Source organism: Hippopotamus amphibius, chromosome 11 (assembly GCF_030028045.1).
Source record: "Hippopotamus amphibius kiboko isolate mHipAmp2 chromosome 11, mHipAmp2.hap2, whole genome shotgun sequence".
NCBI classification, from domain to species: domain Eukaryota; kingdom Metazoa; phylum Chordata; class Mammalia; order Artiodactyla; family Hippopotamidae; genus Hippopotamus; species Hippopotamus amphibius.
The window spans coordinates 12,243,481-12,258,419 of record NC_080196.1 but is presented as its reverse complement, the minus strand read 5'-3'; the positions used below and the strand labels follow the sequence as shown (position 1 = coordinate 12,258,419).

The following is a 14,939-nucleotide window of genomic DNA, read 5'->3' as shown; positions in this document are numbered from 1 at the left end:
TCTCCAGATAGATTTGTATACAGGAGAAGTTATTTTCAGAACATGAATATTGGCTGCTCTGAGGTATGTGTATAATGTGGCTCACACAGCAGGAACCTGTCCATTAGTAGGTGTTGGGCTGTCTGTCAGCGAGACTCTGCCCAAGAGCAAGGGATCATCTAGGAACTGCAGCTACACAGTCCCCACTTGAAGCAGGATTTGTTCCCTCTGCCCGGGGTATGATGTTAATGGCTTTAAGAGGTTTTGGACCGGATTTACAGAGCCAGCTCCAGATTGGTCCTCCCACTTGGAACTCAGTGGGCATCCCTGTGTGATACTAGAAGTATGTTCGTACATGTGTACATGCAGATATATATGTCTGTGTGATGTGAGTGTCGTTCTGTAATTGACTATCAGCCTCATCACACACTTATAGAGAGACTTGATTTGCATAGTAGCTGTAAGGCTGATGCTATTTCACAATTTTTTGTATCATGAAAAAAATCCATGACCACAGGTCATTGGATCCTATTTATTTCAAGTAACATTCAACACTGTTGGGGTAGTGGAAATGTTAAGTTCATCTCTTCTGGTGGTATTACAATATCTTTGTTCACAGGGGCAGAGATCAGGGGCAGAGATCAGGAACACAAAAAAAAGAAAGTGGGTTTGGGGGCCAAAGAGACTGGGATTAAATCCCAACTCCATCAGTGTATAGACATGACATTAGGCAAGTGATTTGATATCTCTTAGAACAACAGTATTTTTCTCACTAGTATTTGTGAGTGTCGAACAAAATACTTTTTTGTAAAGTGTGTACCTGAATGTTTGACAGATAGTAGAAACTCAAAAATTTTTAGTTCTCTTCACATTATTAAGATAACCCAGAACAATGAAATTTTCCCCAGATAATGAGCCCGTTTATATGGGCGCGTGCTCTCACACACACTATGGTAATAGGCTTCCATATAAATTCATTCTAGTTGTTTTTTCTAAAAACACTTCAGTCTTCTATGGAGCAAATAAAGCGTATCATTCAAGAAGTGTGTCTAAAACTGGATTAATCATACTTATCAACAAAAGATAAAGAGGTAAAGTAGAAAAGGCACAATCCATGTAAATTACATGGAAATTTACTACTTTTAAAGTGGGATATTTTAATTATTTATGTTTCTGTGTGTGTGCCTGTGCATGAAATTCAACAGAACATTTTCAGTATTGTATTTAGTCAATACAGTCAGCTGTCCATATCTGTGGATTCTACCTCTGTGGATTCAACCAGCCACAGATTGAAAATTTTTATGGGCAAAAAGTTCTAGAAAGTTCCAAAAAGCAAAACTTGAATTTCCCAAAACGTTGACTAGTTCCCACGCAACTATTTACAGAGCCATCTACATTGTATTATAAGTAATGTAGATGATGTACTGTATACAGAGCATGTGTGTAGGTTATATGCAAATACTGTGCCATTTCATATAATGGACTTGAGCATCCTTGGATTTGGGTATACGTGGGGAGTCCTAGAACCAATCTCCTGTGGATATTGAGGGACAACAGTATTATTTTAATTTACTCACATATCTGTCATTTTCATTGTTCTTCGTTCCTCCCTGCATCTACAAACTTCCATCTAGATTCATTTTTCCTAAAGAAAAAGAACCTAAAGAACTCTTTAGTATTTTCTTTAATACAGATTTATTCATGGTGAATTCTCTCAATTATTGTTTATCTGAAAAATGTCTTTATTTTGCCTTCATTCTTGAAGGATCTTTTTGCCCAGTGTAGAATTCTTGGTTGGCAATTCTTTCTTCAGTACTTTAAGGATATTCCATTGTCTCCTAGCTTCTATTGTTTTTATTGAGAAGTCAGCTGTAAATTTAACTGTCACTTATTTGGAGGTAATGTATATTTTGTTCTGGAGGCATTTAAGATTTTTTTTTCCTGTCTTTGATTTACAGCAGTTAAACTATGACCTGCTGAGGTGAGAATTTCCTTTTATTTTTCCTGCTTGGGGGCTAGACCTTCTTGAATCTGTGGCTTATTGTTTCTTATCAGTACCAGAAAATTCTTAGCCATTATCTTTTCTCTCTCCTCCTTGTAGGATTCAAATTATGTGTCTGTTAGATGTTTTCAAAGAGTCCTCTATGTCTCTTACCCTTTGCTCTGTATTATCCATCCTTTTGTCTCTGTGTTTTATTCTGTATAGTTTCTCCTAAATCTCTAATTAAAGACTCCAGTTCACTAATTCTCTCTTAAACAATGTTTATTCTGTGGGAAAATCCATTGCATTCCTGATTTTTGTGAATGTATTTTCTTTCATTCTAGAATTTCCATGGATCTTTAAAAAATAGATTCTAGTTCTCTATCAGAATCCTCAAGTTTGCCTTTCATCTCCTTAAATATTGTAAACATAATCATTTTAAAGTCTATCTCTGGTGGTTCTATATCAGAAGCCCCTGTGGGTCTGTTTATATTATCTTTTGTTTCTGTTGGTTTTTATTCATCTCATCTGCTCATGGACCTCCTCTCCCATTTTTAATTGAATGTCTTTTACTTGAAAAATTGTGGAAATAATTCAAGACCTTAGTTTAATTTTAGGGACAAATAAGAGGATTAAAATCTGAGCTTCAGACATTGAGAGGGTCTGTCTGCTTCTGCTTCATCTTACTTCTAGAATTCAGTGCTTTGAGGAAGCACCCCTCTGTGGCTTACCCTGAATTCCATTCTCTGCCCCCTGAAACCCACCTCCCATGCTCTTGAGATTACCCAAAGCCCCCTGGTTTCATAACTGCCCCACTTTGGAAAGTACAGATACCCTTAGGAGGAAATAGGATCAAACAACAGGTTCAAATCTCTGGCCACCACTCTTTCCTGATCCTGACCCACTTTTTTTTTTTTTTTTTTAACTATCATATTTTCTGTCTACTCCCATAAGAAAAAAATATTTCTTTTACATTTTGCCCAGACTTTCTTTTGTTTAGAATATTTAGTTGTCCCCATCAGGAAGGTTGGTCCACATTAACTAGTCTACTACATCTACAAAAGCCATTGAAAACTGACTGTTTAAAACTATTTCATTGTTCTCTTTTTCTTTTTTACATAGCATACAGTTGAAGAAATTAAATTTCTATGAAAATTAAACTGTTCAAACCTCAAGTGCATTTCAACTTGATTTAATGGCAGCAGTAAAACTTGCACCAGAAGCTTGCAATCCTTGCACAGACCACCTCCTTGCCTTTGTCCACATAGGCCTCCTTCCAGGAATGTCTTTTCCTTGCAACTATTCCTCTGCTCCAGTCCCATTATTTTCTAAAACTCGGCACAGTTATCCTCATCCAAAAAGTCTTCCTTACTCACCTCTTCCATGCCTTTCCTCCGCCCTCCAACAACTTGATCCCATGCAGAGTATTATAGCCCCACTCTGTGACCACACTCGCCACATTGATTGGCACTCACTGTTCATGTGCCTCTTTTGCCCATTTGACTGTGACCAAGACCATTGTTTTCAATTTACTGAAATTTATCACAGTGCATGGCACATAGTAGCCTAGAGAAAATGGCAGCTATTGAAAGGATGCTGGGCTTCCCCTGCTTTTGATACTTGTCTTTCAAACAAAAGAGAGACTGATTTGAGTACCTGAGGCTTGACCATGTAGATGGGCCGAGCACTTGAGCTGTCTGTATTCATTTCACCCTCAAACCCCTCCAAATCCTGCCCATTCTTCAGGGTCCTGGGAAAACGCTCCCTTCTCTTTCTCCAGCCCTCACTGATTCTGCTCCCCCTAAATTCCTAGAGTATGCGTTCATTTATCCAATAATATTTATTAAGTTTCAGCCACGTGCCAGGTACTCTTTTAGGGGCCAGGGACACAGTGATGAACACATAGGTGCCTGCCTCGTGGAGCTAAAATACAGTCTAACTCTGATCCATGTTCAGCCCTGTCACACATGAGGATAGCATCTGTGCAGTGACCTAACAAAACACAAGAACATACCTTCAGCTTGAGTCACATGCAGTGCCTAGCCCAGTGCCGAACACCAAGCAGGTGTTCCGTCATCCTTGTGGGGGGAGGTTCATTGACTTGTTTTAACGGAGACCAGCTGTAGAGTTGACACACAGTAAAACGATATTTTGAATACCGAGCGGACTTTTACTGGCGTCTACCCAACATCTATATATGGTAAGTACAGGTACAGCAGAAAATTGAGAGCCCTATTTGCATGTGTTGGTGGAGGAGGCTTGGGGGCAGAGTCTTATTTTTTTCTATTCACCTTCTCTGCATACGTATGTTTGTGTACATGTGTGTATACAATAAAACAAGAATAAAATGTCTTCATTTCTTTCCTTCCTTTTCCCTCTCCCTGTCTCTCACTGTTCCCACAGGTCAGCGTGGAAGTTTTGGTAGAGTATCCTTTTTTTGTGTTTGGACAGGGCTGGTCCTCCTGTTGTCCGGAGAGAACCAGCCAGCTCTTTGATTTGCCGTGTTCCAAACTCTCCGTTGGGGATGTCTGTATCTCGCTCACCCTCAAGAACCTGAAGAACGGCTCTGTTAAAAAGGGCCAGCCCGTGGATCCCGCCAGCGTCCTGCTGAAGCACTCAAAGACCGACGGCCTCGCGGGCAGTAGACACAGGTATGCGGAGCAGGAAAACGGGATCAATCAGGGAAGCGCCCAGATGCTCTCCGAGAACGGGGAACTGAAGTTTCCCGAAAAAATAGGATTGCCTGCCGCGCCCTTGCTCACCAAAATAGAACCCAGCAAGCCCGCGGCCACGAGGAAGAGGAGGTGGTCGGCGCCGGAGACCCGCAAACTGGAGAAGTCGGAAGACGAGCCTCCTTTGACTCTTCCTAAGCCTTCTCTCATTTCTCAGGAGGTTAAGATTTGCATCGAAGGCCGCTCTAATGTAGGCAAGTAGAGGCCGCGTGGGGGAAGGAAATCAGGCCCTCCTTTATCATTTGTATCCCGATTACTGTACTGTAGGCTAAATAACACAGTATTTACATGTTATCCTCTTACTTTAGGGTTCTGTTATAACCTTGTCATTAGAGTTACAGCGGGGGTTGGGCAGGAGATGGTGCATATGCTTTTTCCACGCGTGTCTCTCAGCGGGTGGGCAGGCGGGAGCGGGGCAGGTCCAGCCCAGGCGCCGGGCGGGCATCCTGGTGGAAATGAATGTGGCCCCACGCCTCCTGCCTTTTCTAGCAGCGCAGATGCAGCCACAGGGCACTGACTTCCGCCTGTTTCAGGACGACGTTCTGCAGGAAGGGAGCTGCAGGGGCTGCGTGCGTGCGTGCGTGTGCAAGTGAGGGTGCCCCGGCAGGTGAGGGTCTGTTTCTCTCTGCCTCCCTCTGCCTCCCTCTCTCTTGCTGTCAGCACGGGATTGGAGGTCCAGGGGAACGTCCTCAGGAGGTTCTCACATGCAAAATCAGCATCAGGACCCCAGCTTCAGGGCATCCTTGAGAGGCCATCAGACAGCAGATGGAAAGCTAATCGTGTAAAAGAACATTTTTTTTCCTCCAACATATTTTACAATAAAAGCAACTTTTAATCATAGAGATATATATTTCCCCCTATGGGGCCTGACTGCACTGATATTTTTTTAAAGAGCAACTGCCACCCGTGGGATTTCGTTTCTGCTTTACTAGTGCAGTAATGTCTCCAGGGCGTTGTGGTGGGCAGGGCAGCCCCTGCTGGCATCACTCCGAACGTGGGGGGTGGGGTGGGCAGCAGGGCTGGGGGAGAGTGAACACCCACCCTGGTCTCTGTGCAGTGTTAGGAAAACCAATCAGGTTAATTGCATTGATTTCTCTCCCAAGAGATAGACACAAACTGCCCTTCAAGAGAGCCACGGAAGCTCTTCGAATTGGGTTTGCAAATCTTTTGTCTTTTAACTCTAGTACTGTTTATAGTTCATGACTATGGACAACTCGGGTGCCATTTTTTTCAGATTCCAGTGTGACGTGAGGAATTAGATTTTGAAGATGAGCATATATATTACTATCTCTAAGCACTTAAAATGCTGTTCACACTTTATTACCAAGCATCTTGGTCTCTCATTCAACAAGTACTGTATCTCACTTTAAACTCTTTGGGAAGAAAAACAGAAAAACTAAGTTGCTTTCTTTTTTTTCAACACTGTAACTACATTTCAGCTCTGCAGAGTTTCTCACGGAGCAAGATGTTGAAAGTTTCAATGTGGTTTAAAGGGATGAATGTGAATTATGAACTAGTATGTGACAATGAATGACCACCAAGTACAGCCTGACAGGAGGCACTCTTCACTTTGATGTTTGAGAAAGAATTAAAAGCATATGCAGAGCTGGCAGAGGAACTGAGAGGAAAGGGATGGAAAAAAGAATACTCACTTTTGTCCAGTGTTTTTCTTTTTAAGACGAACTTTTAAAGAACCTTGCGATTTGCACATCTTGAGTTTATAATTTGTGTGATATTCCTGCAGTTTTTATCCAATAACATTGTGGGAAAGGTTTGGGGGACTGAACGAGCATAAATAAATGTAGCAAAATTACTTTCTAACCTGCCTAAACTCTAGGCCATTTTATAAGGTTATGTTCCTTTCAAAATTCACTTTGGTCTTCTTACTGCATCTGTCACATAAAACCAGGTCTTAGCAGGACAACTCTGAGAATTTTCTTCAGATTCATTGAGAGAGTTTTCCATGAAGACATTTATATATGTGAGCAAGTTTTGTTTTTTTTTTTTTTAAAGAAAACAGTTACTTTATTGTTGTTGTTATTAATGTTATTTTCAGAATGACTTTTTTTTTTCCCCATCTGAAATCAAACCAAGATCAAATGTTTGGTACAAACCCAGAAAGGGTATTTCACAGTTGAAACCTTTTATTCCCAGAGATCTGAAATATTGTTTGTGGGTTTTGAGTGCATTTTAAAGTGCTTTAAAAAAGTTTTATAAGGAGAGAGAAATTTTTAAATATTCTTACTTGGAGTGGCTGCAACTAATCTGAACAAATACCTGATTTTTCTTTTACCATTGAAAATAGTCCTTTCTCCACTTCACAAATTAAAAAAAAAAAGAGTTCTGATGTCAACCCACATTTTGGCTATCTAGTATTCCTCCCCATTTAGCTCTCAGCAGAACTAATGACTTTTACAAACCATTTTCTGGGGTGTACCAAAAACATTGGGATAGGTTTAGAATAGCTAGATCCAGTCCTTGACTTTCTTCAATTTTCATTACCCTCTCAGCATGCTAGCAGAGAGCTGGATGAGTCCATTCTTGTAGTCATATTGCTTATTTAGTGCTGTATTTTTTTTTTTAAAACGTCTCTGTTCAGAGAACTTGCTTAATCTTCCATATATTCTGCTCAGGGCACTTGCAATTATTAGGTTTTGTGTTTCTTTTTGTTTTGCTGGTAAGAGGAATACGGGGCTGCCATAGACTTTGTCCTCATCGGTACCACTAATTACAGCGACTCCCGTGGACTCAGAGAGACACCCACCACCTTTTGGCTTCTTTCGAGTATGGAACTAACTGGATCCACACCTCCAACACTAAAATGGGAAAACATACATGGTTTGGAGCAATAGGAACATCATCATCTGTGCTTCTATTTCAGGTATAGGAATTATCAAATACTTGGTTCTTTCTAAACACTGTCCCATTTCCCTTTCTTGCTTCTTTAGCATGTGCAATACTTTCCGTGCCAATAGAGTCTGATCAGTGTGCTCTAGAGAAAGCTCAGACGCTTTTGGCTTTTTCCTTATTCAGTCCATCCTTCCTGTCCTGGCCAGAGAAGGGCTGGAAGGAAGGAACCAGGAAGGGGAGAGCCTCCTGCTGCACGTTTGCCCTGCAGCGGATGCCGAGTCCTGGGGCAGGGAGCTTTCGGGAGCCCCCTCTGTCTGTCTGTCGCCGTGTTGCAGAAATAGCAAGCAGAGGAGATGGAGGGGAAGAACGGCACCTCCCCCCGTCACCATGAGGAATAGTGAATATGGAGTGCAGACAGGAAGGAGGCAGTCATTGCTAAGGTGCACTCCGGAGCAATAGAGCCAGGATCAACCCATGTTCCACGGTCTTTTCCACGAGGGGGCAGGTCTGTGTCCTTGAGACTTTGAGCCGAGCCCCTGGGCGTGGGCAGGAAGCGTGGCCCCCCGTGCGTGCCTCCCGAGCGTCCGGCCAGTGGCTGCAAGGGGGCCACCTGCGAACAATGGTCACCTCTCCTCTGTGGCAGCGCTGTCTTCGAATAGGAAGAACATCCAGAGGACAGGGACCTCCTCTTGTTTGCAGACATCGGCGAGCCCCGAGGCTCCCAGAGCACCCTTTGTCACCACATCTGCGTAGCCGACCTGACAGTGACAGGCGTAGAAACCCTCCGGTGCCGCGCAGCTTACGAGGGTCAGCCATGTGCCTCTGTATTACGTCCACTTTGCAATATTTACTGAACCTGTCTTTTGTTCTTTCTTTCCTGTTTTCCATTTTTAAACTAATAACAGCAGGCCTTTTGCGTTTACAGTGGAACACAATCACCAAGAAATTAGTCAGGGCGAAAAGAAAAAAAAAATAATAATAACCAACAAACAAGAACCTCTCTTTATAGGGATTTCTAAATATATAAAATGACTGTTCCTTAGAATGTTTTAACTTAAGGATTATTTCAGTTTGTCTGGGCCACACTGCAGGGGAGGGATATGGAGATGGATGCCACTTACCTCAGATCTTTTCAAGTGGAAATCCAAAATTGCTTTTTCGTTTGGACATTCAGGATAATTTTCTGTCGGTCAATTTTTTTTCTCTTTTCCAAGTCACCCGGTTTGTTTTGGGATGATATGATTTTTTTCTTGTCCGTTGCTGTGGTCATTCCCTTTCCACTCTGAATCATGACCCCGCGTGTTTTCTGTTAGGTGAGTGTGTTGGGTTTTCTCCCCCACCAGGAAGTGGCAGCACCCCTCCTTCTCCCCTCTAAGGAACTCTGCGGAACCTTTCACACCTCTAACTCAGGGACGGGGCTGGCGTGTGTGTGGTACACTGATGTGTCCAGGAGCAGCACTTTGACTGTTCTGGAGTAGGGTTGTACAACAAGGAATGTTTGGATTTCCTGCATCTTGTGGATTTCTCCTTAGATACTGCATAGATTGCAATATGATGCTGCATGTTCAGGACGAACAGTAGCTCCTAGTAATCATAAAATCCACTCTTTGCACATAGTTTGATCTTTACTGAAATACGTTGCCAAAATTTATTTTTGTTGTGGTGTAGCTTTGGAATGTTTTTTTTTTTTTTTAAGGAAACAATTGACAATACCCTTTAACATCTGTGACTACTAAGGAAACCTATTTCTTTCATAGAGACAAAAAAAATCTCAAATGTTTTTGAAGACACTAATGCCATGCTATTTCAGATCTGGGTGAAGAAGCGGAGCTTTGGGAACTGAAGGCCAGACTTTTTGAGCTGTGTTGGTTGTCATGGCTACCGTTTCATGAACTGCAAGCAGCTCAACAAACCATGGTCTGTTTTCTCCTAAAACCCTTTGCACTTCCTATCTCCTAGTCACCCGTGACGATCCCAGGTGAAAAAAGGGCCAGCGGGCTCTGTGGCCTGATCCTCCTTCTTCAGGGTGATGTGAAAGCAAAGGGAAATACGCTTTTTGGTTTTTAAAGTGAAGTGGAGGTCTTGGCTTTCAGCTTGTTTTCAACCCAGAATTTCTGAAATGGAGAATTTTAAGAACACATGCAGTAATAACTATACAGAGAATATACTTTTTTATAAAGCACATGCATATGCCATTGTGTTGGGTTGGTTTCCTCTTTTTCCATGGACAGTGTTGTGTTTCTGTTGATAGGGAAACTCCAAACTGTTTGCACACCTCTACTCCGGAGCTGAGATTTCTTTTACATAGATGACCTCGCTTCAAATATGTTACCTTACTGATAGGCTCTTTTCTTGTAGCACTATACCTTGTGGGAAAATTTTTTTTTTAATGTACACCTAATTTGAGAAGCTGAAGAAAAAAAACTTTTGAAGCACTCACTTTGAGGAGTACAGGTAATGTTTTAAAAAATTGCACAAAAGAAAAATGAATGTCGAAATGATTCATTCAGTGTTTGAAAGATATGGATCTGTTGAAACAATGAGTTTCATACCTTGTTTGTAAAAAAAAAAAAAAAAAACATAAAGGTTGAAAGTTACATGTTTTTTTGTATATAGAAATGTGTCATGTCTAAATGACAGATTTGTATGGTTATGGCCTGGAAGAATTACTACGTAAAAGGCTCTTCAACTATACCTATGCTTCCTCTATGTTTTTGTTACACAGAACCCTCTTCTGAGGGAGAGTAACTCTGTATTCTGCCATCTGAGCATACTATCCATTCCTACGCCGAAAGTACTTCTCTGAGCTCCCTTCTTCTTAGTTTAAACTCTTAAGCCATTGCAACTCCTTTTTCTTCAGAGATGATGATTGACATTTTCAGCACTTCCTGTTCCAATAAACCCAAAGAATATAATTCTGAACAAGAAGTGTTTGTAACAAGGGATCCTAGCTACCAAGAAAACAGGACTCATTACGAGGACACACACACACATGTTCAGCCTTCTTTCCCCTCCCCCACACCTCATTTCAATGGGGGGGTCAAACAAGACTTTCAGTTGAAATGCCTCGTTTTACTTTGGTTTTATTTTGATTTTTTTTCTTTAAAGAGGCCAAAATAAATGTGGAGCAATTTCTCAGAAGTCATCTTCTGTCCAGAAACCAAGCCAGCCAGCAGACACTGGACAGCTGGCCCCAATTCTTAAATTCAGACTCTCAGCCCCTCCCTCACCGTTACACGGGATGTTTCTGGTAGCTGACATTCACCTGTGCGATGGCGGGGCGGGGAGCAGCAGCTTCGGCTTTTCGTATCCTCATGACTTGCATACAGATGGTTCAGCTGTATCAAAGTTAAGTGCTTTTGGCCAACAGGTAGTATCCACACAGTAACTGGCTCTAAGAATTTCCGTCCCTTTTCTCATGTGAAAGGACTCCCGTCTTCCACTGCAGATAATTGGAGACCTCACCCAGGTTTCCTTCCCCTCTAGTTTGTTCGTTTGCTGTTGGGATGGCCGACGAGCCGGTCTCCTTTCCCGTGGCCAGTCTGAAGGCCCCCTTTGGAAGTGCTGTTTACAGTCACGCTCGCCGAGGTCACATACCGTCCTCTAGGACAGCACGTGTGGGCGGTTACCAAGCTGGGCCGTGTAGGTTTCCTCCGGTTCTTACATGAACCACCTGCTCTTCAAATTATCCGGTCCAGGAGTGGGGTGAATGCTTTAGTCCGTGAACATTAACCTTGATACCTGTGCATTCAGTTCTGTGAATACTGCCCTTTTTGGCCTTTGGGGGAGGTTTTTTTCCTCCCCAGCCTTCACTGTTCCCTGTAAACCCAAATTCGTGTCAGCTGAAAGGCTCCAGTCGAGCCCTGCCAGTATTCGTGGTGGCCTTAGGTTAAGACGAGAGTCCTAATTTCTAGCCAGTGGAGTCCTGGTCCCAGAGCCATCTCTGAGAGTCGCACCGTTGTGTATTTTTTAATATCAGCTCACAACCCACCAACCTTGCAATCGTACGCCTCCCACCGGCCAAGGGAAAAGAGACACCAGAACTCTGAGGGCACTATCAGACTGACGTGGCCAGTACAGAGGAGCACTAGGGAAGGAGTGATGTTTTGCACCTTACTGAAAAGAGAATTTTAAGTGCATACAGAGTTAAGAGCTTTTATTGTGACAGGAGAACTTTTTTCCATATGCGTGCATACTCTCTGTAATTCCAGTGTAAAATATTGTACTTGCACTAGCTTTTTTAAAACAAATATTAAAAAAAAATGGAAGAATTCATATTCTATTTTCTAATCGTGGTGTGTCTATTTGTAGGATACACTCGAGTCTGTTTATTGAATTTTATGGTCCCTTTCTTTGATGGTGCTTGCAGGTTTTCTAGGTAGAAATTATTTCATTATTATAATAAAACAATGTTTGATTCAAAATTGGAACAAAATTGTTTTAAATAAATTGTCTGTATACCAGTACAAGTTTATTGTTTCAGTATACTCGTACTAATAAAATAACAGTGCCAATTGCAAATGTGTCCTTGCCTTGTGTCAGGTCCTCGGAGAAAGATGAGGCTGAGGATGTGGTGGTAATTCCTCCTTACCTAATCCGCTGTGATCACTGGGTAGGTTTGTGGTGGGGAGGATGACATAAGGTGTTGCCTTTCCTACTGATTTTTGGGGGCTGGGGAGAGGGTTGGTCGTGCTTGAGATGAGATTCTGAGAAAAAAGGCGAGTTTCAACATCTGATGGCTTGGCTTGTTCATGTTTATTTCTATCTGAACACCGCTGTTTACAAAGATTATTTTGTTTCTCAGGAGTATCTTTGGCATCTTCGTGGGTTCCTGTAGCATTATCGATACATTTCTGTACAATTTTGCTGTACACTGGTTAGTGATCTGAAGGTGGAAAATTCATTCATGTTTCCTGTAGTTCAGGCCTGTTAAAAACTCAAAGGTTTTCACGGTGCCCGGTCTCAGATAGATGAGGCTTAGCAGTTGCCCCAAAAAGCAATTTCTCCAGGACCCAAGCAGGTGAAGCCCTATGCCCCCATCTGCAAACATGGCCCTCAAATACTTCCAGCCCTGAGGTTCTGCATAGCTGGGAGAGAATTCTCAGCATTAAATTCAGTCAGTGCTTAGCCCAGGCAGGGATGGGTAACTCCTTTCCTGTTACTGTCTTCTTGCTTCAGTGTATGGGGATATCTCACCAGGACTCTCAGGACTTAAGAGCTGAGGTCCTGACGCATCGTGAATGCTAGTGTGTGGAAGGATGCTGATGTGTAAACTAGCAGTCATGAGCTGAGCCTTGTAACCCAGACAAGAAGGCTGCCCCATTGTCGTCCTCCAGAGCCTTGTGGGCAGACGTGGGCAAGGCTGGTGAAACAGTCTGAACGGCTGCCTGCCCTGCTGCCTGAGTATCAGATGCTCATGGTCCTGACAAGTCTGGGGTCCAATAGCTGTGAGACTTACCTGAACCAGTCAACCTGATCAGAGAACAGCCTCTGCCTCCCATGCTGCAATGAGGCAGACCTTGAAGCCACCAGCAGCACAGCAGATGCCCACAGGTGGAGCTGCCCGAGGTGAGTGGCATCTGGCCACTGGCCCCCACCCCTGCACAGGAAGCCCTGCGGTCAGCAGGGTCTGTGGGACGCTCCAGTGCAGGCTCCCCTATGCCCACTGCTACTGGAGGCAACAGATAAACTTGCAGAAGGTGAGGGAGCCTTAGAAGTGAAACCTCTGCTTCAAAATGGTCCTGGTAAGGTTCTGGCCTTCTGCAGTCACTCATGTTTTTGCTTCCCTAAAAACCAGGTGAGTGAGGGACCGGCCTTGCCGTCCTTGTGGGAACAAAGAACAGGTAGGCTGCAAAATCTTTGCACAAGATGGATAAAGCAGGCGCACGTCACCGCAGAGAGGACTGCCCAAAGGGTGGCCATGGTGTACTACACCCTGATGGGAGCAAGGGATGCTGGTCACCCCAGGCCAAGACAGGAGTATGGTGAAGGATGCCATTCTGGAAGTTTCCTTACTGCTTACAGCTCGTCCGTTTTAATGGATTTAAGACTTCTTCACGTCTCTCCCTTACTTTGCAATAAGGAACCTCAAAACGAACAAAGTCAAGGACTCAAGCGTAAAACATATCTTCCACAGGAACAGTATGGGGCTCCTACCGCAGACAGGCAAACAGAAAAGGTAGGGGGCCTCCAGCAACACCCCATATCTTGCTCGACGTTCAACATCCTTTAAACCCTCATCTCAAACGTGTAGCCACTCGTGCTTCTACAAGCACAGAATTATTCTGAATGGATTTAGGAGGAAAAAGTATTACAACGGAGTTCAAGTTGCTGGATCTTTAAAAGTATTCTTCTAAAACTAAACTCGGACCTGTAAGTTCCTGGAGTGTGATGGTTTGGTTGGATTCCTCATACGGTGTCAGTCACCACAGATATCAGGCAATTAATTCCGTCTTACACAGCAGAAACATGTGGTTCCTTTCTGTTCCTGGGCTGTCACTTGTCTTTTCAAAGAAAACTGAACTCCTGTATCTGCTTCTGTAGCCTCGTTTAAAAGGAGATAAAGTAAAACATCCTGGGCTGCATACACGTCCCAGTCTTAATACTCAAATAATGCTTCAAAAGAAGTGGCAGTTCATCATTAATTCACCCGTGTTCACTGTTTAGGTAAGTGTCTCAATGGACTGCTGCGGGATTCCCACCAAGGGCCTTTCTCCGAGGAAGTACCATTGTCACAAGTTGGTGAACACATCCTTATACAGTAGTGCCCAGTGGTCCTTCCTGGAAAGTATGCATCACTGTGACAAGGGAACAGTTCTATCTCAGATTTTAAACCAATGCCTTTTAGGAAGGCACTGCTCAAGATTTTGGCTGTTTTTTCGGTGGGACTCTACCTGCCAACTTTTTCATGGGTAACCTTTCAATCCCATGAAACTTCAAAATAATATCTCTTTAAGAGAGAGGCCAGCCTGACAAGCTGGAACTGAGGAGGAGAGGGAAGAGATGGAGGAAAACAAACCAAAAGAAAAACCAGGACAGGGACAGCTTCCTAGAAGCAGCACCAAACGCAGTGACAGAGGACCTGTTTCCAAAAGGCACATGCAAGGAAGGTGGTGGAAACATGTCACCACACCTTGGAGGCACCTGCCAGAAACCAATTCTTCAATCAAGTTTCACCTGTCCAGTCAACGCCTGTATTTTTTTCCAGCCACCAAAAGCTGGACGGAGGGGATCGTGGTTCCTCTGGCTGTGGTCCCCCCATCCTCCCCTCCCACCCTCCCCCCCCCCCCCCCGCCAGGTACCTTGACCATTAATGCCAAGCATGGGAAGAAGACAGAAAACCCCCAGCTCCCCCGACAACTTGGTCCTGCAAATGCAAACTCCAGCACTCAAGCAAG

General features: G+C 43.4%; 1 protein-coding gene across 13 annotated transcripts in view; it reads left to right on the top strand.

Moving 5' to 3' along the window:
• Nucleotides 1-6,699, top strand: part of ATXN1 (ataxin 1) — a 382,604-nt gene extending 375,905 nt beyond the window's left edge. For all 13 annotated transcript variants that reach the window (XM_057700109.1, XM_057700112.1, XM_057700107.1 and 10 more), the window contains one exon: nt 4,364-6,699. In XM_057700109.1, the coding sequence (XP_057556092.1) occupies nt 4,364-4,894 (531 nt within the window). In that variant the 3' untranslated portion in view covers nt 4,895-6,699. The remainder of the gene's footprint in view (nt 1-4,363) is intronic.
• The last annotated feature ends 8,240 nt before the right edge of the window (nt 6,700-14,939 follow it).